This window comes from Oncorhynchus mykiss, chromosome 1 (assembly GCF_013265735.2).
Source record: "Oncorhynchus mykiss isolate Arlee chromosome 1, USDA_OmykA_1.1, whole genome shotgun sequence".
Taxonomy (NCBI): domain Eukaryota; kingdom Metazoa; phylum Chordata; class Actinopteri; order Salmoniformes; family Salmonidae; genus Oncorhynchus; species Oncorhynchus mykiss.
This window is the reverse complement of record NC_048565.1, coordinates 23825913-23851439: the sequence shown is the minus strand read 5'-3', so window position 1 is coordinate 23851439 and position 25527 is coordinate 23825913. Positions and strand designations below refer to the sequence as shown.

Here is a 25527-nt window from a genome sequence, read left to right as displayed (position 1 = left end):
TGCTGAAGGTTTAGTAATCCCTAACCCTCTGACCATGATATTAATCTACTTGACATGACCTTTGGCCTATGTTTCACAGACACTGCACCGAGACGTCGGGGCAGGGCGAGGGAACGAGGGAATTGTCCCAGAATCCATGCCTCACATGCCATCTCTCTCATGCAAGGAGCTGCCAGTCAAGGTGCACGTTGGGAAACCCAGCAAAGGTAAGAAACATGGCTTTTCTCTGTCACGCTTATCCACAGAACTCTCTCACACTAATTTACTCTACATACGAATGAGACAAGGACAGGACATTACAGAGACAGTAAGGTTCAAGGTTCACTCCAACAACGTCACACATGGGAATCTGTAGTACTATGGGATTCTTGAGATCACAGGTGTTGTTGCTCATAAAGTACATGTCTTTGGAGGAAGCAGTTCAGTTACAGATGTAGGATCTTAATTTGATCACTCATTTGTTGCTTAGAATTTTCCTGCACTGCTGGAAATGCAAACTTGTAGTGTATTCAAGGTTTAAAAAGTATTCTAAAGTTTGTAGTTTCCACTTTAAAATGCCAGACTTGCTTTGCCTTAATGAAAAATGTATCAACACCTGCAAAAAATATCCATTAACTATAATCCACATAATAATATCAATTTCCTTTGGCTGCAGGATTATTTTCCTTTTGAAGCAAACTGGCTGAAATTAAGATTTTACATCGGTAGTTGTCAGACAGATCATGCTTTGTAGTTGTGTCAGCCACTCACACATGCACCCAGAACAAGAAACCACATGCTGAAATACCGATATCGACCAATCAGGCTCCCTGAGGAATGTGGAGGCATGATTGCCCTATGGCCCTCCCCCAATCAGAAGGAGAGAGAGAAGGTTGCTCATTAATCTAGTTCTCAACCTGAGGGAGTGCTGGCCGTGTGCCATGAAGGGCATCAGTGTTATGTTTTACACACTGCTACGCTGCTCCAGTCTGGAGGGAGCAGCTGCTGCAGGAATCTCCCATCATCCTCTGTTTCACACTTCTGTACATACTACTGAACAGTTCCACTGCTATGTGGAATGATGTTTAAAACTTTTACTCTACTCGAGTGTCACTTAGGTAATGAGGTATTTGTTTTGAGGGGGTGTAGCAGATTGTTCTTCTTCTCCTTAGTACAATATTTGTAAATATTTGCTGCCATAGGCCTGAATAGACAACTTGTACGCATGTACAGCCAGAAACAAACAAACTCACAAAAGGCCATGCTTGTTTGGATTCGAATGATACTGTTGCTTGGGATTGTTTTCAGGCCACATACACTACAGCTATAAATATTGTATGTTTCTTAGTTGTCTGCAAGTTTTTTTTTCTCTATTTTTTCTTGTTGACTAGACCAAAACCCAGATGTTCACTCCAAGTGTGGTCACGTGTTACGTAATTCACAAGCCACATTTTCTCCTCCAGTTTTGGAAAGCTTTACCTGGAGGTAGGAGTGGCTTGGTGGACAATGATGACCTCAGCAATGTCATTTTTCTCTGAAATCCTGACAATAGTAGGAAGTAGATGTTACTACAGTAGAAGAGATCTAAATCTGTTTTAGATTCTCCTTCTTTGATACACTGTGTCTTATCTTGAGGTCCTTCTTTCTATACTATAGGCACCACTTGACTGGTCAATGAATTGTACAGTAACATTTGTAGTGACGTGTTGTTTTAATGTCATATAAGAAAACAATTTTGAACATCCTTTTACTGTCTGTCTATAAGTTCTTCCAAACTCTCTCGCTCTCTAAGACAAATGGTCATCAAAGTGACCCTTCACACCTAGGTATGATACATTGTTACGTCATAGGACTGCAAAAGGACTCTGCTGTCTCCCATCTCACTCTTTTATCCTGCTGGACTCAAGTTGGACCTCTCTCGAGGAGGGAGATGAACCTCCATCTTCAGTAGGCTGACCACAGGGCCTGGACCTTAGCCTCTAATGACAAGAACTGGTGAATTTAGCTTAGTGAAAGTACATTTTAGGGAATAGTACCTTTAATCCAGTACAGACATTGGTGCGGAAGAGCCCATGCACTAAACAGTCTCAGAAGGAGACAGTCTTTAAAGAGCTAGTGTAGCCTGAACAGTACATTTAAGCTAACCTTCTTCAAGGAAAGAGGGAGAAAATGATTTAGAGCACAGCCTCTGCAACTCAAAGGAAGAGCCAGCAGACAGAGCCAACAGGGACACAACCCAGAGGAGCAGCCCACGAGGGACCTTCCAAACTCAGAGGAAAGGAGCGAGAAACCACCACCAAGGAACCCCTCAACTCAGGACTAAGGACACACTGCCATCTTTCCCTTGTTCACTTCCATGCGGCCTAACCAGAGCCAAGGACAACAGACTTTGTTCACAGACTGAGTATCACATCTTTAATATTCAGATATCTTGAGGTCTCTTTCTTGTCTTTCGTTCTATTTCCTACCTTTTCATGATCCCTCTCATTATGTTTGTAAATATTTTGATTAGCGTTATTGGCTGTTGATTGTACAGTCGTGGCCAAAGGTTTTGAGAATGACACAAATATTAATTTCCACAGAGTTTGCTGCTGCAGTGTCTAGATATTTTTGTCAGATGTTACTATGGAATACTGAAGTATAATTACAAGCATTTCATAAGTATCAAAGGCTTTTATTGACAATTACATGAAGTTCAAATCAAAGTTTATTTGTCACGTGCACCGAATACAACAGGTGTAGTAGACCTTACAGTGAAATGCTTACTTACAGGCTCCAACCAATGGTGCAAAAAAAGGTGTGTGTGTGTAGGTAAGTAAAGAAATAAAGCAACAGTAAAAAGACATTTGAAAAAAGCTTAGCAAGGCTATATACCTGTTAGTCAGGCTTATTGAGGTAGTATGTACATGTAGGTATCGTTAAAGTGACTATGTACAGTGCCTTGCGAAAGTATTCGGCCCCCTTGAACTTTGCGACCTTTTGCCACATTTCAGGCTTCAAACATAAAGATATAAAACTGTATTTTTTTGTGAAGAATCAACAACAAGTGGGACACAATCATGAAGTGGAATGACATTTATTGGATATTTCAAACTTTTTTAACAAATCAAAAACTGAAAAATTGGGCGTGCAAAATTATTCAGCCCCTTTACTTTCAGTGCAGCAAATTCTCTCCAGAAGTTCAGTGAGGATCTCTGAATGATCCAATGTTGACCTAAATGACTAATGATGATAAATACAATCCACCTGTGTGTAATCAAGTCTCCGTATAAATGCACCTGCAATGTGATAGTCTCAGAGGTCCGTTAAAAGCGCAGAGAGCATCATGAAGAACAAGGAACACACCAGGCAGGTCCGAGATACTGTTGTGAAGAAGTTTAAAGCCGGATTTGGATACAAAAATATTTCTCAAGCTTTAAACATCCCAAGGAGCACTGTGCAAGCGATAATATTGAAATGGAAGGAGTATCAGACCACTGCAAATCTACCAAGACCTGGCCGTCCCTCTAAACTTTCAGCTCATACAAGGAGAAGACTGATCAGAGATGCAGCCAAGAGGCCCATGATCACTCTGGATGAACTGCAGAGATCTACAGCTGAGGTGGGAGACTCTGTCCATAGGACAACAATCAGTCGTATATTGCACAAATCTGGCCTTTATGGAAGAGTGGCAAGAAGAAAGCCATTTCTTAAAGATATCCATAAAAAGTGTCGTTTAAAGTTTGCCACCTGGGAGACACACCAAACATGTGGAAGAAGGTGCTCTGGTCAGATGAAACCAAAATGTAACTTTTTGGCAACAATGCAAAACGTTATGTTTGGCGTAAAAGCAACACAGCTCATCACCCTGAACACACCATCTCCACTGTCAAACATAGTGGTGGCAGCATCATGGTTTGGGCCTGCTTTTCTTCAGCAGGGACAGGGAAGATGGTTAAAATTGATGGGAAGATGGATGGAGCCAAATACAGGACCATTCTGGAAGAAAACCTGATGGAGTCTGCAAAAGACCTGAGACTGGGACGGAGATTTGTCTTCCAACAAGACAATGATCCAAAACATAAAGCAAAATCTACAATGGAATGGTTCAAAAATAAACATATCCAGGTGTTAGAATGGCCAAGTCAAAGTCCAGACCTGAATCCAATCGAGAATCTGTGGAAAGAACTGAAAACTGCTGTTCACAAATGCTCTCCATCCAACCTCACTGAGCTTGAGCTGTTTTGCAAGGAGGAATGGGAAAAAATTTCAGTCTCTCGATGTGCAAAACTGATAGAGACATACCCCAAGTGACTTACAGCTGTAATCGCAGCAAAAGGTGGCGCTACAAAGTATTAACTTAAGGGGGCTGAATAATTTTGCACGCCCAATTTTTCAGTTTTTGATTTGTTAAAAAAGTTTGAAATATCCAATAAATGTCGTTCCACTTCATGATTGTGTCCCACTTGTTGTTGATTCTTCACAAAAAAATACAGTTTTATATCTTTATGTTTGAAGCCTGAAATGTGGCAAAAGGTCGCAAAGTTCAAGGGGGCCGAATACTTTCGCTAGGCACTGTATATATGATGAACAGAGAGTAGCAGAAGTGTAAAAAGAGGGGTTGGCGGGTGGTGGGACTGTAACAATCTTCTTCATCTGAGGAACAGGAAAGATCGGACCAAAACGCAAGTGTCCATGTTAATTTAATATCACTGAACACGAAATACAAAATAACCAAGGGGAACAACGAAAATCGAAACAATCCTGAAAGGTGACAGAACACAAAACAGGAAACAACTACCCACAAACACCAGGTGGGAACAGGCTACCTAAGTATGGTTCTCAATCAGAGACAACGATTGACAGCTGCCTCTGATTGGGACCCATACCAGGCCCAACACATAGAACTATAACACACAGAACAAACATAAAATGCCCACCGCAACTCACGCCCTGACCAAACTAAAATAGAGACAAGAAAAAGGAACTACGGTCAGGACGTGACAGGGAGACAATGTAGATAGCCCGGTAAGCCAATGTGCAGGAGCACTGGTTGGTCGGGCCATTTAGGTAGTATGTACATGAATGTATAGTTAATGTGACTATGCATATAAGATAAACAGAGAGTAGCAGCAGCGTAGCAGTGGTTAAGGGCGCTGTACTGCAGTGCCAGCTGTGCCATCAGAGACCCTGGGTTCGCGCCCAGGCTCTGTTGTAACCGGCTGCGACCGGGAGGTCCATGGGGCGACGCACAATTGACCTAGTGTCGTCCGGGTTAGGGAGGGTTTGGCCGGTAGGGATATCCTTGTCTCATCACGCACCAGCGACTCCTGTGGCGGTCTGGGCGCAGTGCACGCTAACCAAGGTTGCCAGGTGCATGGTGTTTCCTCTGACACATTGGTGCGGCTGGCTTCCGGGTTGGATGCAGCTTGGTTGGGTTGTGTATCGGAGGATGCATGACTTTCAACCTTTGTCTCTTTCCGTACGGAAATTGTAGCTACTAACAATTGGATATCACAAAATTGGGGAGAAAACCGGGTAAAAAAAGAGAGACTGGGGACGTGCTCGGTGCTCCTTTTCCTGTAGTCCACAATCATTTCCTTAGTCTTGGTTACGTTAGTCTTGGTTACATAGATGTTGTTATTCTGGCACCACCCGGCCAGGTCTCTGACCTCCTCCCTATAGGCTGTCTCGTTGTTGTCGGTGATCAGGCAGCAAACTTAATGATGGTGTTGGAGTCGTGCCTGGCCATGCAGCTGTGGGTGAGCAGGGATTACAGGAGAGGACTGAGCACTCACCCCTGGGGAGCTCCAGTGTTGAGGATCAGCGTGGCAGATGTGTTGCTACCTACCCTCACCACCTGGGGGCGGCCTGTCAGGAAGTCCAGGATCCAGTTGCAGAGGGAGGTGTTTAGTCCCAGGATCCTTAGCTTGGTGATGAGCTTTGAGGGTACTATGGTGTTGAACGCTGAGCTGTAGTCAATGAACAGCATTCTCACATAGGTGTTCCTTTTGTCCAGGTGGGAAAGGGCAGTGTGGAGTGCAATAGAGATTGCATCATCTGTGGATCTGTTTGGGCGATATGCAAATTGGAGTGGGTCTAGGGTTTCTGGGATAATGGTGTTGATGTGAGCCATTACCAGCTTTTCAAAACACTTCATGGCTACGAACGTGAGTGCTATGGGTGTGTAGTCATTTAGGCAGGTTGCCTTTGTGTTCTTGGGCACAGGGACTATGGTGGTCTGCTTGAAGCATGTTGGTATTACAGACTCAATCAGGGACATGTTGAAAATGTCAGTGAAGACACCTGCCAGTCGTTCAGCACATGCCCAGAGTACACGTCCTGGTAATCCGTCTGACCCCGCAGCCTTGTGTATGATGACCTGTTTAAAGGTATTACTCACACAGTCGTCCGGAACAGCTGATGCTCTCATGCATGCCTCAGTGTTGCTTGCCTCGAATCGAGCATAGAAGTGATTTAGCTCGTCTGGTAGGCTTGTGTCACTGGGCAGCCCGTGGCTGTGCTTCCCTTTGTAGTCTGCAATAGTTTGCAAGCCCTGCCACATCCGACGAGCGTCAGAGCTGGTGTAGTATTATTCAATCTTAGCCCTGTGTTGACGCTTTGCCTGTTTGATGGTTCGTCGTAGGGCATAGCGGGATTTCTTGTAAGCTTCCGGGTTGGAGTCCCGCACCTTGAAAGCGGCAGTTCTACCCTTTAGCTCAGTGCGAACGTTGCCTGTAATCCATGGCTTCTGGTTGGGGTATGTACATACAGTCACTGTGGGTACGACGTCCTCAATGCACTTATTGATAAAGCCAGTGACTGATGTGGTGTACTCCTCAATGTCATCGGAAGAGTCCCGGAACATGTTCCAGTCTGTGATAGCAAAGCAGTCCTGTGGTTTAGCATCTGCTTCATCTGACCATTTTTCATAGACCGAGTCACTGGTGCTTCCTGCTTTCATTTTTGCTTGTAAGCAGGAATCAGGAGGATAGAGTTGTGGTCGGATTTACCAAATGGAGGGCGAGGGAGAGCTTTGTACGCGTCTCTGTGTGTGGAGTACAGGTGATCTAGATGTTATTCCCCTCTGGTTGCACATTTAACATGTTGATAGAGATTTGGTAGAACTGATTTAAGTTTCCCTGCATTAAAGTCTCTGGCCACTAGGAGCGCCGCCTCTGGGTGAGTGGTTTCCTGTTTTCTTATTTCCTAATACAGCTGACTGAGTGCGGTCTTAGTTGATGCAAAGAGTCAATATTTGCAGTGTTGACCCTTCTTTTTCAAGACCTCTGCAATCTGACCTGGCATGCTGTCAATTAACTTCTGGACCACATACTGACTGATGGCAGCCCATTCTTGCATAATCAATGCTTGGAGTTTGTCAGAATTTGTGGGTTTTTGTTTGTCCACCCGCCTCTTGAGGATTGACCACAAGTTCTCAATGGGATTAAGGTCTGGGGAGTTTCCTGGCCATGGACCCAAAATATCGATGTTTTGTTCCCCAAGCCACTTAGTTATCACTTTTTTGCCTTATGGCAAGGTGCTCCATCATGCTGGAAAAGGCATTGTTCCTCATCAAACTGTTCCTGGATGGTTGGGAGAAGTTGCTCTCGGAGGATGTGTTGGTACCCTTCTTTATTCATGGCTGTGTTCTTAGGCAAAATTGTGAGTGACCCCACTCCCTTGGCTGAGAAGCAACCCCACACATGAATGGTCTCAGGAGAATGGTCTCAGGATGCTTTAACCATATCTACATGTACATACTACCTCAATCAGCCTGACTAACTGGTGTCTGTATGTAGCCTCACTACTGTATATGCCTGTCTTTTTACTGTTGTTTTATATCTTTACCTACCTATTGTTCACCTAATACCTTTTTTTGCACTATTGGTTAGAGCCTGTAAGTAAGCATCTCACTGTAAGCTCTCACTGTAACAACACCTGTTGTATTCAGAGCACGTGACAAATAAACTTTGATTTGATTTGATCCTCCAAAAGTCTTCGCCTCACTGTGCGTGCAGATGCACTCACACCTGCCTGCTGCCATTCCTGAGTAAGCTCTGTACTGGTGGTGCCCCGATCCTGCAACTGAATCAACTTTAGGAGACGGTCTTGGCGCTTCCTGGACTTTCTTGGGTGCCTTGAAGCCTTCTTCACAACAACTGAACCGCTCTCCTTGAAGTCCTTGATGATCCGATAAATTGTTGATTTAGGTGTCATTTTTCATTTTATTTAACCTTTATTTAACCAGGAAGGGCTCATTGAGATTAAAATCTATTTTTCAAGAGCGCCCTGGCCAAGATAGGCAGCACCAAGTCATTACAAAGAAATTACAGACAGACAACATGAAAAACTAAGTAATTTAGTAAAAACCATTGAATTCACAAAAGTATAAAACAGCAAATTAAAAACATTGACAGGTCAGGGAATCAGCCTCAAAATCCTTCATCAGTGATTTAAAAACACCAATCGGGACAAGTTCTTCCAGTTTAAAAGTATTTTGTAAGGTGTTCCAAGACGGTGGCGCAGAGTACATAAAAGCCCTTTTACCAAATTCAGTTCGGACATTTGGAACAGTTAGCAGGATAAAGTCCAGCGAACGAAGAGAGTACCCACCACATTTCTGAACAATAAAAATGCACAAATAAAAAGATAGTAAACCCAATATGGCTTTGTAAATAAAGTATACCAGTGACTGAGCCTACGAGTGACTAGAGAAGGCCAGCCAACCCTGGTATACAAGGTGCAGTGGTGCGTAAGGGTTTTGCAGTTTAAAATAAATCTCAAAGTGCCATGGTAAAGAGTGTCAATTGATCTCAAACACTGAGCGGAAGCATTCATATATAAAATATCCCCATAGTCTAGTAAAGGCATAAATGTAGCTGATACTAGCCTCCTTCTGGCTTCAAAAGAAAAACAGGCCTTATTCCTAAAATAAAATCCCAATTTCAGCTTCAATTTTTTTGTAAGTTGTTGAATATGCAATTTAAAAGAGAGGCCATCATCAATTAAAATTCCAAGATATTTATATGAGGTTACAACCTCAATCTCCTTGCCGTGACAGGTAGTAATAGGCGAAAGGTTCAGAGGTCTATTTCTTGCATTAGAGAACACCATTAGTTTAGTTTTGTCAGTATTGAGAATAAGCTTCAATTGACACAAGGTATGTTGAACAGTATAAAAAGCAGTTTGCATGTTCTGGAAAGCTTTTGTAAGAGACAAGGCACAACAGTAAATAACAGTATCATCAGCATAAAAATGAAGTTGTGCATTTTGGACATTTTTGTCTAAATCATTTATATAAATAGTCAATAAGAGAGGACCAAGTACAGAGCCTTGGGGCACACCATTCAACACAGACAATTTAACAGACATAAGCCCATCAAATTGAGTGCACTGAGTTTTATCAGACAGATAGTTAGCAAACCATGCAACTGCATGCTCCGAAAGAACTACATTCGACATTCTCTGCCTTAGTATAGCATGATCAACTGTATCAAAAGCCTTAGAGCGATCAATAAAAAGTGAGACACAGTGCTGTTGTTTGTCAATGGCTTCAGTGATATCATTTAAAACCTTCATGGCTGCTGTAATTGTGCTATGCTTCTTCCTGAAGCCCGATTGGTTTATTGATAAAATAGAGTTAGTAAATAAAAACTCTTTTAGCTGTTCACTTACAAGGGTTTCAAGTATTTTCACCATGGGTGACAGCTTTGAGATTGGCCTATAATTATTTAAAAGAGTTGGATCTCCCCCTTTTGAAAGTGGTAGGACAAATGCTGATTTCCAGATCTTTGGAATTTCATTACATTCCAGGGTTAGATTGAACAGAGATGTAAGTGGTGCAGCTATGAAATCAGCTGCCAGATTTAAAAAGCAGGGATCCAAAAGATCAGGACCTGCATATCTAAGGATTTCAGGGCTTTATGTACCACCTGCACTGAGAATGTCAAAAAGCTAAAAGTTTGACCAGCTCTCAGTGGTTCATACACACAGGGTTGTACAGAGACAGTGCTCATTGAAACAATTCAGCATTTCAGTTTTGTCTTATATAGCAACAGAGTCCTTCAAAACACATGACGGTAATTCATTAACATTACTGTTACCAGACATAGACTTAATAGCCTTCCAAAACTTCAGGTTGTCAGTGGTAACAGACATAAAATATTCAGACTTGGCCTTCCTGAGAAGAAAATAACACTTGTTTCGTAACTGCCTAAAATTAAGCCAATCAGCATCAGAACATGATTTCCTTGCTTTAGCCCAGGCTAGATTACAGTCATGAATAATACAAGACAGCCTAGAAGAAAACCATGGATTATCCCGCCCTTTAACCTTGAACCTGCGGAATGGGGCATGTTTGTTTACTATTTGGGAAAAACCATAATGAAAGAATTTCCAGGCAGTTTCCACATCAGGGATAAACTCAATCTTGCTCCAGTCAAAATAAAACAATTCATGAAAGAAAGCCTGCTCATTAAAACACTTCAAATTTATCTTATGAATAAAACGTGAGTTTGTCTTTGGAACCTTAGTATTTCTAACAGCAACAACAGCACAATGGTCACTTAAATCATTACAAAAAACACCAACCGCAGAATATTTATGTGGAATATTTGTCAATATCAAATCAATCAGGGTAGATTTATCTGGGCATTTAAGATTTGGGCGAGTGGGTAAGTTGATCAACTGGGAAAATTCATAGAATTACAAAACATTTTTAAATCATCAGACACCAGCTTTAACCAACACCAGTTGAGATCACCAATCAAGATCATTTCACTGTAAAGAAGTTTAGACATAAGGTGCGTCAAAGAAGAAAATGCATCACCGAGAGCAGAGGGGGGGGTCTATAACAGCCAATCGCAGTTATAGAGAGGCCCTTTGAAACCTCAACATTCAAAGCAAGAAATTCCAACTGTTTACAAATAGTTTCAGACTTTGCCACACTTACATGAATTTTAGATTTTTCATATATAGCCACACCCCACCTTTCTTAACCCGATCAGTGCGATAAACATTGTAACCACTTGTACAAATATCCTTATCAAAAACAGACTTGCTGAGCCTGGTTCCAGAAAACACATCAGCATCAGTTGATTTAGCCCAAATCCTAACCACATCAATTTTTGACAACAGGCTGCGTACATTTAAATGAAAAATACCAAAACCAGATCTTGATTTAAAATCAGAGGGGGTTTGGAGACATTGCATATCAGGGCAGCAATATCCTTGCCTGTGAAGCCCTTTTCGTGCAAAGCAATGATGACGGCACGTGTTTCCTTGCAGGTAACCATGGTTGACAGAGGAAGAACAATTATTCCAAGCACCACCCTCCTGAAGCTTCCAGTCTGTTATTTGAACTCAATCAGCATGACAGAGTGATCTCCAGCCTTGTCCTCATTAACACTCACACCTGTGGTAACGAGAGAATCACTGACATGATGTCAGCTGGTCCTTTTGTGGCAGGGCTGAAATGCAGTGGAAATGTTTTTGGGGGATTCAGTTCATTTGCATAGCAAAGAGGGACTTTGCAATTAATTGCAATTCATCTGATCACTCATCATAACATTCTGGAGTATATGCAAATTGCCATCATACAAACTGAGGTAGGAGACTGTGAAAATGAATATTTGTGTCATTCTCAAAACTTTTGGGCACGACTGTATAAAGAACTTGTATTTGTCTAGTTATTTTGGGAAAGAACTCCAATTGATTCTCAAAGAATTCATACCTTCATATTCATCAATGTATTAATTTATTACTATTATTGAAATTTTAGTCTTATAGTGTTATTGTAAATAACTCACAAGTCAGGCCTACTTAGATTACCAATTTTGTCCAAGAAAGGACACCCCATTAATAATTTAGATACTACCTTACATGTAATATTTTGAACTCAGGTTACACAAACTGTATAATGGTATAATGAGTCAGTGTGTAGGAATGTCTTCTATCTGAGGGGAGTTTAAGTATGGGTTGCTAGTTAAGGGTGTTAGAGGATTAAGGAGTTGATTGTTAGAGGAACAGATTAAGATGAGGGCTGATATTGCTTTGAAAGGAGCAGGTCTCTCCGTTACTCAGTAGGATTGGCCTCTCCCCTCTCTGGTAACCCAATGCTGGGCTAGCTACACTTCCTCATGGCTAGGGCTGCATGCCTGTCATCACACAGCACAAAGCAGGACGAACATACCTCCACACACTCACACACACAGCAGCGAGGGTGCACTTGTTATTCAAACATGTAGATAGTGAATTACTTACTTTGTAATGCCATCTTGGTTTTGGTGTCATTTTCACACTACTCACACCACATGAAATGTGCTGATAATGTAAAAAATACAAACATTGTCACTGTTGATTAGTCACTTTGTGTGTCTCTGTGTGCCAGTGTATTGCACAGGGTATAGGTATAGTATGTAACCAGATCTGTTAGAATGGTAGTATGTCCTGGATTAATGAGTCTGGCACCAGGCATATGGAGACTCTTGCACCTACTATCTACTGAGAACAGGCGGGGTGCTGAGGGAGAGGCTGGGTGGCATGGCAGAGGGTACAGGTCACCTGATTGGCAGGGTAGGGGGTTGATGGAGGGGCACGGTGCTGAGGGAGTGGGGCCACCTGATGGGGCAGGGTGGCAGAGCAGGGGACTGAGGGAGAGGGACAACCTGACGGGCAGGGTGGCAGAGCAGGGGACTGAGGGAGAGGGACAACCTGACAGGGGGCAGGGTGGCAGAGCAGGGGACTGAGGGAGATGGATGACCTGGTGCAGGGTGGCTTGGTATGCAACAGGGTGCTGAGGGAGATGGACTGCCTGGGTGGGTGAGAAGGACCGGGACATGACTAGGTTACATGTGAGTACATGGCTTGGGTTACTACTGTGTAGTACAGGATATGGTTGAGAGGATATGTACTCTGTCCCTTAGGTTGAGGATGTGTGTGTTGGAGGAGGTTGGAGATCTGTGGGCTCAGCTTTGGCTGAGTGGTGGGTGGAGGGAGGAGTTAGTGTGTGGTAGATAAACTGAGTTTGCACATTAAGAGGTATGATTTTTGGGTTAAGATGGTGTATTTTGAAAGACTAGCGCTGTGAGAAAGGGCAGAAAGGTGCATAGATTTTTAAATCTTACAAGCTGTCCCCAGATCTGTTCCTGGACTGATGGCCGTCCTTATTTTCCTCAGTGCTCGTAATATGTTTAATTTCACTTTAGTGGGTTTTTAGACTACAGACTTAGGAAATCCCTAGAAACATTTTATCACAGTTCAATTCAAATAGGAAATCTGGCCCATTATCAGTACTGGAAGAAGTTTTTGGATGAAGTTGGTCCTACGCATCAGTTTGGACCAGAGAGGATCTCTTGGCTGAAGTGGTTGTTGTTGGTTTAGGAGTTAACTCACATACTTGTCCTCAGGGGGTTATTAGGTTATTTTAGCTATGAGATGTGAATAGCAGTCAATGTCTTTTTCTTTCTCATCACTTCGCCTTCACTCTGTTTTCGGAGAGTGATGCTTTAACACAGATAATAATACACACTGCCCTCCTGTCTACACCAGACAGTCATGGGAAAAATGACTAGCATGTTTTAGAAACCTCAAATAAGTCCATGTAACTAAGCGATTTAAACAGTGAAAGAAGAGCAATTCTTGCCAGTAGGTCACCTGTAGTGCAATGCTCTGAATCTGGAAAGGTACTAAGATAGCAGCACTCAGTTTGTCTGTGAGAATATAGACCTAACAGATAACAGGTGAATGTGCATGGTCAATGCTCCACAGGCAGGCTTTGGCTATGTATGTTCAGACTATACCAACTCATCTCAATTAAGTCAACTAACCATTTGTTTTCAGGGAGTAGATTAATTTTCAGTTGCCTTACAGTAACATGGGTGATATGCTAAACTAAACTAAGGATGGGATTGTGTCTGTGTAAACTCTGCTGTGAGTGAGAGTGATATTATGTCAGTGCTATTGTCTCTGGCTACTGTCGGGTTCTGTATGGTCTGAATATGGGCAGGGTAAGGAGCCCACACAGGAGAGAGGGTTCAGCACAGACAGCATGACATACAGTACTGTAGTTCCTCCTCTGTCCACACTCCAGAAGCACGCACGTCAAGTTCACTTTCCCCACTTACTCACTCACTCACTTTTCTACACACTGTCCCTACTCTCTCTTTCACTTACTCACCTTTCTTTTCTACACACTGTCCCTACTCTCTCTCTCACTTACTCACCTTTCTACACACTGTCCCTACTCTCTCTTTCACTTACTCACCTTTCTTTTCTACACACTGTCCCTACTCTCTCTTTCACTTACTCACCTTTCTTTTCTACACACTGTCCCTACTCTCTTTTTCACTCACTCACTTTTCTACACACTGTCCCTACTCTCTTTCACTCACTCACTTTTCTGCACACTGTCCCTACTCTCTTTCACTCACTCACTTTTCTTTTCTACACACTGTCCCTCCACTCTCTTTCACTCACTCACTTTTCTACACACTGTCCCTACTCTCTCTTTCACTCACTCACTTTTCTACACACTGTTCCTACTCTCTTTCACTCACTCACTTTTCTACACACTGTCCCTACTCTCTCTTTCACTCACTCACTTTTCTACACATTGTCCCTACTCTCTTTCACTCACTCACTTTTCTACACACTGTCCCTACTCTCTCTTTCACTCACTCACTTTTATTTTCTGCACACTGTCCCTACTCTCTCTTTCACTCACTCACTTTTATTTTCTGCACACTGTCCCTACTCTCTCTTTCACTCACTCACTTTTATTTTCTGCACACTGTCCCTCCTCTCTCTTTCACTCACTCACTTTTATTTTCTGCACACTGTCCCTACTCTCTCTTTCACTCACTCACTTTTATTTTCTGCACACTGTCCCTACTCTCTCTTTCACTCACTCACTTTTATTTTCTGCACACTGTTCATACCCTCTTTCACTTACACACTCACGTGTACATGTGTACACACGTACACACACACACACACAATGGGTTTGACCCTGCTGCTTCTGTATTGATCTTGATGGAAGTTCTCGAGAGTAATGAAGGTTTGAGTGGGTGGTTAGGTAGGAGCAGGCAGACAAGCAGTCTTACAATGAGGAGGCCTATAGACTTTCTGCTCTGCTCCTCAAAACATTCCAGATAAGTTCACACTTGCCCGCCAGGGGAGAGGCCCTTTCCTGGCCTGACTGAGACCCAACCCTCTGGGGAAGTAGTGACGGGGGAGGTTTTTCACAATATTTAGTCATTTCTGATCCCCTCAGATAGGAGGCTTTCAGCACAGAGCTTCATTCAGCTAGCTAGCACCTCTCCCAATGCTAATACACAACAGAGGAAGTGCTGAGTCTGCAGGGTATATTTAACACACAGACCTGTGTGTGTGTGTGTAATCTACTGTGTGTGTGTTTATGAGTGTTGTGTATGTGATTTCAGAGGGTGTGTGTGTTCTCTGAATCTCTCTCCAAAATGTCACTGGCAGGATCCCTGAAATGTGCCATTAATCTAACCATAAATCTAGATGATCCTCCTGTCACTGTTTCTCTCCATTGCTCTCTCTTTCTATCTAGTTTATCTATCTGTATGCTCCCTCTAGTCTTTTTTTGTTCTTTCTCTCTGTCTTCCTCTAAACTCTTTCCAATTTTCCTGTGGTTCTATGAGATTGCCAGTTTCAAGTGTTTAATGTGTTTAAATGAACACCAGGTGATATCGTTCCCTGTGATTTTCCCTCTCTGAACTCAGACATTTGATTTAATTACATATATTTGGAGCCAAAACAACATGTGTCTGTGGCTGAATCAGCCTTGAAGGCACAACCTACAGCAGAGCTAATAGTACCACTAATCACTCAATTTCGTCTAGCATGTGCTACCATACTCTAGCATGGTATAATGTAGGAATCTAAAGCACATGATGCTCTTAGTTTGTTAGACAGTGTTATCAGATAATGAGAATGATCATTTGTTTGTATTTCAGAGAACATAGAGAGGATAGAGCTGAGGGGAGTAACCAACAAGGGGGGGAAACCAAGTGAATATATGCTAGAGGTGAGTACACACACATTCATGCATGCACACACACACACACGCACGCACGCATGCACTCACACACACACACACACACACACACACACACATAGTTATGTATGTACTGTATGTTCGTTGTCATGTCCTGTTGCCATCTACTCTCTCTCTCCTCATCCCGCAGGTCAAATGGTCAGACTCCTCTGTGTCCACTGTAAGCAGGACTCACCAGGAGGTGCTGGACTTTCTCTCCCAGGTAAGAGAGTGGCCGAAGCAGAGGGAGGGGACTGAAAGCACGTGTCTATTATTTACTTTAGGTGAGGCAGATGAACCTGTAGACATATTACTTCAACAGTATTTAACATTAGATCGTCTTTAAGCTTTATAGGAATGTGGTTCTGAATCTAGACCGCAACAACGCCTCCGTTGGCATTTCTGTCTTTTCGGTACATGTTATAACCATGTATTGCTACCACTGTATCATCAAAGGTATTATCTAAGTGAGTTTCAGAGATAGTCAGAATATGAATGTCATCAGTTACAAGCAAGTTATTGACCTCATGGACCTTGTTTCTCAGGCTGCATATGTTAATATGGGCTATTTTTAGCACTTTTCTGGGTTGCTTGATTGTTTTTAATGCTTTACTGGGAAGCTTATCAGAAGTACACTTGGACATGTTATTTATATTGGAGCTGATAGTGCAGGGTGAGCTGCACAAAATGGTCTTCCTACTAGGGCACTCCGCCTCAGTGCTAACAGTGAAACTCTGGTTTATAGGCTCATGATTACTGCATACAATAGCTGTATGATAAACAGAAGTATTCGGTGCAATTAGGGGCACATAAATGAAGGTACTTACATTGTGTTTGCCAATGCCCCTAAGATCATGTACATTTGATGCAGCATTATGACGACTCATCGTCACAATGGTAGGGATTAACTGAGCTGGTCTTGGATCATTGATGTGAAGGTCACTAACTATCTTGTGTTTCTCCCAGGTCTCCCAGCTTTTCTCTGATGAAGGTTTAGAGAAGTTCCTGCCTCAGTCCCCTGGCCTTGATCAGACCTCTGAGCTGGACCCCAGGTAAGGTCCATCAGCATTGTGTCACTGACCAAGGTAGCCCACGTAAATATGTTCACTTGATAACAGTGGTACATAGTTAATACTGTATGTGTTGTGATATATAATATGTTCACTTGATAACAGTGGTACATAGTTAATACTGTATGTGTTGTGATATATAATATGTTCACTTGATAACAGTGGTACATAGTTAATACTGTATGTGTTGTGATATATAATATGTTCACTTGATAACAGTGGTACATAGTTAATACTGTATGTGTTGTGATATATAATATGTTCACTTGATAACAGTGGTACATAGTTAATACTGTATGTGTTGTGATATACAATATGTTCACTTGATAACAGTGGTACATAGTTAATACTGTATGTGTTGTGATATATAATATGTTCATACTGTATATGTATGATAAGGAGTAACAGCCAAGGAGTTACTGTAAATGAGAAAACATGCCATGCTGTTGTAATGTTGTTGTTGACCTAGTTCTTGGTGTTACTGGCTCTGAGTCAAAGACAACAGATAAGGAGGGAATGAATCATGCCAAGCATTGAATTTAATGTTATCTCATATGTTCACATTTTAACCCTCTCCCTGTGCAGGTGCCTAACAGCGCTTCCAGTTCACATTCTCAAACACTACCGGTCCAGACTCTTCTTCAGCACTACTGCCCCCACCGTCCCCTCCTTTCTCCCAACTGCAAGTAAGACTCCTGTCCTAACCCTAACCCTAACCCTAACCCTAACCCACCACCACCGTCCCCTCCTTTCTCCCAACTGCAAGTAAGACTCCTGTCCTAACCCTAACCCTAACCCTAACCCTAACCCTAACCCACCGCCACCGTCCCCTCCTTTCTCCCAACTGCAAGTAAGACTCCTGTCCTAACCCTAACCCTAACCCTAACCCTAACCCTAACCCACCGCCACCGTCCCCTCCTTTCTCCCAACTGCAAGTAAGACTCCTGTCCTAACCCTAACCCTAACCCTAACCCTAACCCACCGCCACCGTCCCCTCCTTTCTCCCAACTGCAAGTAAGACTCCTGTCCTAACCCTAACCCTAACCCTAACCCTAACCCTAACCCTAACCCACCGCCACCGTCCCCTCCTTTCTCCCAACTGCAAGTAAGACTCCTGTCCTAACCCTAATCAGAGTTCATGGGACGTATGTGTCCCCCTCTCTGATTGGGGTAAAGTAGGGACACTTCATCTTTGGGGTTTGAGGGGTGTTGGGATTTCTATTTTAGTGTTGTGTGTGAATTTGGGCTGGCATGTTTGTGTTGGTAGGCATGGCGACTGCTACTCCCTGTATATACATGTAGCTTCATTCTTGAATATTTGTATTCCTTGTGTTATTTTATTTTTAGTTGGAAAAGGGCTCGTAAGTAAGCATTTCCCAGTAAAGTCTACACCTGTGGTATTCGGCAAATGTGACAAATAAAATTTGATATGATTCGATTTGGTGACCTCATCCTAGAGTGTATTTATAGTTCCGTCCCCCAGGCGGGCAGGGACGTGGGAGACTTGGGTGTGTGTCTGGAGCAGCCAGCTATTCCCCCCTTGGCAGATATTAAGAGACCCTTGGGATGCAGTGAAATAAAAATGGCTCTTACTCTGCTGTAATGTGGTACCACCGGCCCCGTGGCTGCACAGACACTGCTGCAATGTCACACTGCTCTCAAATTAACCTGGACAAACTGGCGACACTCAACTGATATTTAGCTTGTTGCAACTTGCAAAGAGGTCAAGAAGTCAAGAGACAAGAGATTATTACATACATTTTGAAAACAGTATCTAGCTATTTATAGTATGCTAATTTAGAAGTTGTTCAATATGTGAATGACTGTGGATCTATGTTTCTTTCTTGTGCTACAGATCTTGGGTGCCTGCTTCAATACAGAGGAGCCAACAGGTGGTCTCTCCTCTCTAATACGCAACGTACTCTTTCACTATGTCTCAAATAGACTGTTGCTGCCTATCCAAATCTGCAAATGATGATGTATAATGATCTAAATATTGGAATTACTATCTTTCCATCCTTTGCAATATTTGTCTCTTCACTGTCCATTTTCTGTCATGAACTTTTCCTTATTTTCCCTCCAAGTTTCCACTCGCCTTTCATCCCTCCTTTCTCCCTAATTTGTCTCAGGGCTGTGTGTGGTGTGGCCAGTATCCAGCCAGTTATGAGCATTCACAACTCCATTCCGCCTTGCTCTCCAAACCAGCTGCTCCCCCAGGGCACAGTGCCCACCCTTCCCCCCGGCACGGTGGGGGTATCAGGGGGGGACAACGCGCCCTCTCCCGGGCACCTCCAGAACCCTGGCCCTCCACAGATGAGTAGCCCTGAACAGAATGGCATCCTGGACTGGCTGAGGAAACTCCGCCTGCACAAGTACTACCCAGTCTTCAAACAGCTGACCATGGAGGAGGTGGGTGGGATCTGGGGAAGGGGGAGTTTAGGTTACAGCGGATGAGTGGCATTTAAGACACCTATGGAGCTGTAGACATTAGGGCATAAGGAAAAGTGTGTTTGTTTTGGCTTCTCAAAGAGGCAATTAATTTTGCAGCAATCACAATACAGATTAAATCACATATTAACAAACAACCACATCAAAACAGCAAAGTATATTTAGAAGCAAGTAGGTGGGACAAGTGCAATATCAATGATACCATTTCATAGTAAGGCTACATGTCAAAGGCTACGTCTAATATTAGAAAGCCCCAACAGTAAGACATTAGAGTAGATCAAACAACAGCTGCTGTTTTTCCCTATCAGACTCATTCTCCCTCTCTTCAACCTGCTCTCCTTTCCCACAGTTCCTTGGACTCACAGAGGAGGATCTGAACAGGTATGACCTCACCCAGGGAGCCAAGAAAAAGCTGAAGACGCAGCTAGAACTGCAGAAGTGAGTCTGAACCTTGAACTCTGAACCCCCACATCAAGCTCTCTGTCCCCCAGCTCAATAAAAACAGTGACAATCCCAACATACTTCTGTTTAGAAATGGGTAGTTCAGAGGGTAATGACATAGATAGATACACAAAAAGGTGCTCTCTAGAACCTAAAAGGGTTATTTGGCTGTCCCAATAGGAGAACTCTTTGAAGGACCCTTTTTGGTTCTAGGTAGATCTCTTTACACAGAGGGTTCTACATGGAACCCAAAATAGTTCTACCTGGAACCAAAAATTGTTAAACCTGGAACCTTATTTTCTAAGAGTGTAGATAGATAGATAGATAGATAGATAGATAGATAGATAGATAGATAGATAGATAGATCAAATCAGGTCATTGTTATACAACGGTGCAAAATACATAGAATTAGGCCAACATTACCTACTATGTCTATTTACAACTAATGTTTAATATTTTAATTTTTTTAAATAGTCATACTTTATAATTTGTGTAGCATGTGTAAAATGTTAATCTGTTGATGGTATATTTTATTAAACATTAACAAAGGAGATTGATCAATTATGTTTTTGTGTGAGGGAATATAGAGGAATAATGGCCATTTGGTTATCAATGGTTAACTAGCATGCCAGTGGGGCAGATTGGTTAGCCCAGATAAGTTTACCTAAAGGGGAGATAGAAAGAATCACTCCCCTGGAGAAAACAGTCACCTTTTGTAGCATAGGAGTGGTACTGAGAGAAAACATTATCACTAAGCCTGTTTCCACTGCTAATATCAACACGTTTCCACTAGCCAGGTTTAGCCAGGTACAACCATGTGCGTTGATTACAGGAAGCGGAAAGTTCCTCAGGTGCTTTTCCATAGGTGTGTCTGACAGAGAGCTGGGAGAATGGGAGCTTATTCAGGATCACTATTTCTACTGTCAAGTCAGATTTTCCTTCACCTGGTGATGCAGCTAAATGAACACTATTTTCCCTCTGTAGGCCTATATGGTTGTCCAAAAAACACTCATGTGTCATGTCACACGGACTGCTAACAAAAGTGCTTTTCTATATCAATTCTCTATTGCACCAGGGACAGCAGAAATGAATCTCAGATAACTATTTATCACACATATATCTCCATCTCTCTCCCTGATCATACCACGTATATAACCAAATATGAAATATGTCCCAAGGTTGATATGGTATACAGTGCAGGTTTCGGGAAGGTTTCAGACCCCTTGACTTTTTCCACATTTTGTTACATTGCAGCATTATTCTAAAATAGATTAAATAGTTTTTTTCCTTCATCAATCTACACACAATACCCCGTAATGACATAGCAAAAACAGGTTGCTGGAATTTTTTGCAAATGTATTACAAATAAAAAAGCAGATATCACATTTCCATAAGTATTGAGACCCACAGCTATTTTCAGGTCTCTCCACAGATGTTCGATTGGGTTCAAGTCTGGACTCTGGCTGGGCCACTCAATAACATTCAGAGACCCGAAACCACTGGAAGGTGACCCTTCGCCCCAGTCTGAGGTCCTGAGTGTTCTGGAGCAGGTTTTCATCAAGGATCTCTCTGTACTTTCCTCAGTTCATCTTTCCCTTGATGCTGACTAGTCTCATAGTCCCTGCCGCTGAACAACATCCCCACAGTATGATGCTGCCACAACCATGCTTCACCATAAGGATGGTGCCAGGTTTCCGCCAGACGTGACACCTGGCATTCAGGCCAAAGAGTTAAATCTTGGTTCTATCAGACCATAGAACCTTTTGGCAAACTCCAAGCGGGCTGTCATGTGCCTTTTACTGAGGAGTGGCTTCCGTCTGGCCACTCTACCATAATGGCCTGATTGGTGGAGTGCTGCGGAGATGGTTGTCCTTCTGGAAAGTTCTCCCATCTCTACAGAGGAACTCTGGAGCTCTGTCAGAGTGACCATCAGGTTCTTGGTCACCTCCCTGACCAAGGCCCTTCTCCCCTGATTTCTCAGTTTGGCCGGGTGGCCAGCTCTGGGAAAAGTCTTTGTGGTTCCAAACTTGTTTCATTTAAGAATGATGTGTTCTTGGGGACCTTTAATGCCACAGAACTTTTTCGATACCTTTCCCCAGATCTGTGCCTCGACACAATCCTGTCTAAGTACAATTCCTTCCACCTCATGGCTTTGTTTTTGCTTTGACATACACTATTAACTGTGGGACCCTATATAGACAGGTGTGTGCCTTTCCAAGTCATGTCTAGTCAATTGAATTTATGACAGGTGGATTCCAATCAAGTTGTAGAAAAATCTCAAGGATGATCAATGGAAACAGGATGCACCTGAGCTCAATTTCAAGTCTCATATCAAAGGGTCTGAATAGTTATGTAAATAAGGTATTTCTGTTGTTTTTTTTATATCAATGTGCAGAAATTTCTACAAAACTGTTTTCACTTTGTCGTTATGGGGTATTGTGTGTAGATTTATGAAGAACATGTATTATTTAATCCATTTTAGAATAAGGCTGTAAGTACCAAAATGTGGAAAAAGGGAAGGGGTCTGAATTCTTTCCGAATGCACTGTATGTACTTTATAGTTCAATTAGTGTGACGTGAAGACTGGGGTAGACACATATTACTGCATGTCAGACCCTGGTGTGCTTGTGCAATGTTGACTAGACTAGAGAATCCTCTAGGGTTTCAGGAGTGCTAGTGAAAGACCATCTCAAAGATCTCTCCAGCTTATTTCTTCACCTTATATAGTAGCTGTCTGGCGCCTGCTTGTGTACCTATCAAATTATTTTGATTGGCTGTGATGATATTCCCCTCAGTTATGCTGTTTTGTGTCTGTGTGATGACTGACTGTGTGTGTTTGTGTTGTCAGTAGGGAGAAGAGGTATATGATGTCCCAGTTCCCTGTGTCCTGTAGTGGCATCGCCAGGGTTACTCCATCCAGCCACATTGGTCCAGTGGCACAAGTCCACTCCAGCAACAACACAGGTAACTCTTCTAACATGCTGACTACACCAGCATCGTGCGCATGTTGATTTTGTCTGTCCCCACCAGACGCGATCATGACACGAAGGTTAGGTTAAAATGCCAAAATCAGTTTGATCGGGTTCAAGTCCGGGCTCTGGCTGGACCACTCAAGGACATTCACAGTCCCTGCCACTGAAAAACATCCCCACAGCATGATGCTGCCACCACCATGCTTCACAGTAGGGATGGTGCCATTTTTCCTCAAGACATGACGCTTGGCATTCAGGCCAAATAGTTAAATTTTGGTTTCATCAGACCAAATCATATTTTTTCTCATGGTCTGAGAGTCCTTTAGGTGCCTTTTGGCAAACTCCAAGCGGGCTGTCAGGTGCCTTTTACTGAGGAGTGGCTTCTGTCCGGCCACTCTACCATAAAGGCCTGATTGGTGGAGTGCTGCGGAGATGGTTGTCCTTCTCGAAAGTTCTCCCATCTCCACAGAGGAACTCTGGAGCTCAGTCAGAGCGACCATCGGGTTCTTGGTCACCTCCCTGACCAAGGCTCTTCTCCCCCGATTACTCAGTTTGGGCAGGCAGTCAGCTCTGGGAAGAAAATTTATGGTTTCAAACTTGTTCCATTTAAGAATGATGGAGGCCACTGTGTTTTTGGGGACCTTCAATGCTGCAGAAATGTTTTGTTACCCTTCCCCAGATCGGAGCTCTACGGACAATTTATTCTACCTAAATTGTAAAAATGCCTACAAACCTGTTTTCTCTTCATCATTATGGAGTATTGTGTGTAGATTGATGAGGGAAAAAATTTTATTTTATCAATTTTAGAATATGGCTGTAACATAACAAAATGTGTAAAAAGTCAAGGGGTCTGAATACTTTCCGTATGTGATCGTATAGAAATATAAGCATGGTTTGAAATTATTATGCTTTAGTCAAATATTATATCTGCTCGTGGTCAATTTGCAGTCTACAATTTATTTGTAATTATGTTCCTGTCCCCTGACCATCCGCTCATGAAGAAATCAGCCCACATGTGAATCTGGTTGATGATCCCTGCTCTACACTTCAGCTTCATTTAGCCTACATGTGTTTCTGTGTTCAGAGCTACGTGTGGAGGTAGAGACGGGCATGCACCCTCTCCCCCGGGACAGCAGCTCCTCCTCGGGTTATTCCAGCTCTTCCTCCAGCCCCATTACCCCTCTGTCTCTGTCTCGGGAAGGGGCCTTCGACAGGGCCAAGGAGCCACACAGACGTGAGTCCCCATCCCTTTTTCAGCAGTCATTAATTATATACCCTGCTTTTAAATTAGCATAACATTTTATCTATGATAACAGTTTGTTCTGTCTCCCATCCAGGTATGGGGTCAGGACTAGACCTCGGAGAGAAGGACAGGACATGTGTTCCCCTGAACCCCACCGTTACAACAGGTCCTAGTCGGCCCACTGCTCAGGTTCTTCCCGTGCAGAATGATCCTACTCCCTGCCCCTCCCACATTGGCCTTCCTCCACCCTCCTTGCCCCTACTGTCACCAAGACGCATGCTGGGCTCCCCCCGTAAGTCCCGGCCCCCTCCCCTTTGCCCTAATGAGCGGGCCAAACCCCTGGGTTCAGGCGTAGCTGTTGGGGTGCGGCTTGAGAGCCTGTTCCCTGGCCTGAGTGTGGACAGTGTGGGGTTCCCTCCCCTCCACCAGGATTCTGCTGGGCCCCGGGGGCCCTCTGGGGTCACCATGCTGCGCTCCCTTCCAGGCATGATGGTGGAGACCAGCACCGCCCTCACCACCACCTCTAACACCCTGCACCACGTCTCACACCCCCCTCTACACCTACAGGTGTCCCCCTCCTTACCCCGTGCTGGACACTACCCTTACCCGTCTTCCTCCGCCTCCTCTTCCTCATTATCTCCCTCCTTTAAGTCAGCCTTCCCATCTGTGAGTGGCATTTCCATGGGAACCGCGAGCAGCGTTCCCATAGCAGCGGTGCCAGGCAACACCTATTGTGTCAACAGTAGCGCTGCTGTCCTGCCAAGCTCCAGTCCCACTTCCACAGAGAAGAGTGGCTACACCATCGCCTCTGGCTCCACCCCAAGCCCATCTGTGTGCGTGTGCAGCTCCTGTGGTTGCAGTGGGAACTGTGGTTCCTACGGGGCCCTCCCGGCCAGCTACGCAGGGTACTTCCAGCACCCCTTCTCAGGGACGTCAGTGTTCACCCTGGGTCCCCTGCTTCACCTCAGTCCCCTGCTGGCTGGGAGCAGTACTGCCTTCCCCTACCCCCTGGTGGCACCGCCCCTCTACAACAGCAGCATGTCTCACAGCCATGACACACAGGGGCAGCAGGGGCTGGTCCTGCCCCCCATGCAGGGATTTCTGGGTGCCGGGGCCAACATGTACCAGCCTCATGGAGTGGTGGGGAACGGAGGGCACAAGAAGCCAGAGAGCCTGTCCTGCTACAACTGTGGGGTCATCGGCCATCGGGCACAGGAATGCAAGCAGCCACCCATGGACGCTGCTCAGCAAGGTATAAAGTAGAAACCGTACAGCTACTGCAAGAAATATTGTAATTCTATGATTAAAAAATATGTACAGTACCAGTCAAAA

The 25527-nt window shown here is 43.7% G+C and overlaps 1 protein-coding gene across 2 annotated transcripts in view; it reads left to right on the top strand.

Annotated features, from left to right (window-relative positions):
- Window positions 1-25527, top strand: part of LOC110511130 (zinc finger CCHC domain-containing protein 14) — a 39374-nt gene that overhangs the window by 9590 nt on the left and 4257 nt on the right. For both annotated transcript variants that reach the window (XM_036972417.1, XM_036972413.1), the window contains exons 2-12: window positions 80-206; window positions 15942-16012; window positions 16173-16244; window positions 16988-17073; window positions 17677-17777; window positions 18947-18983; window positions 19221-19500; window positions 19889-19977; window positions 22829-22944; window positions 24037-24186; window positions 24290-25447. In XM_036972417.1, coding sequence (XP_036828312.1) covers window positions 80-206; window positions 15942-16012; window positions 16173-16244; window positions 16988-17073; window positions 17677-17777; window positions 18947-18983; window positions 19221-19500; window positions 19889-19977; window positions 22829-22944; window positions 24037-24186; window positions 24290-25447 — 2287 coding nt within the window. The remainder of the gene's footprint in view (window positions 1-79; window positions 207-15941; window positions 16013-16172; window positions 16245-16987; window positions 17074-17676; window positions 17778-18946; window positions 18984-19220; window positions 19501-19888; window positions 19978-22828; window positions 22945-24036; window positions 24187-24289; window positions 25448-25527) is intronic.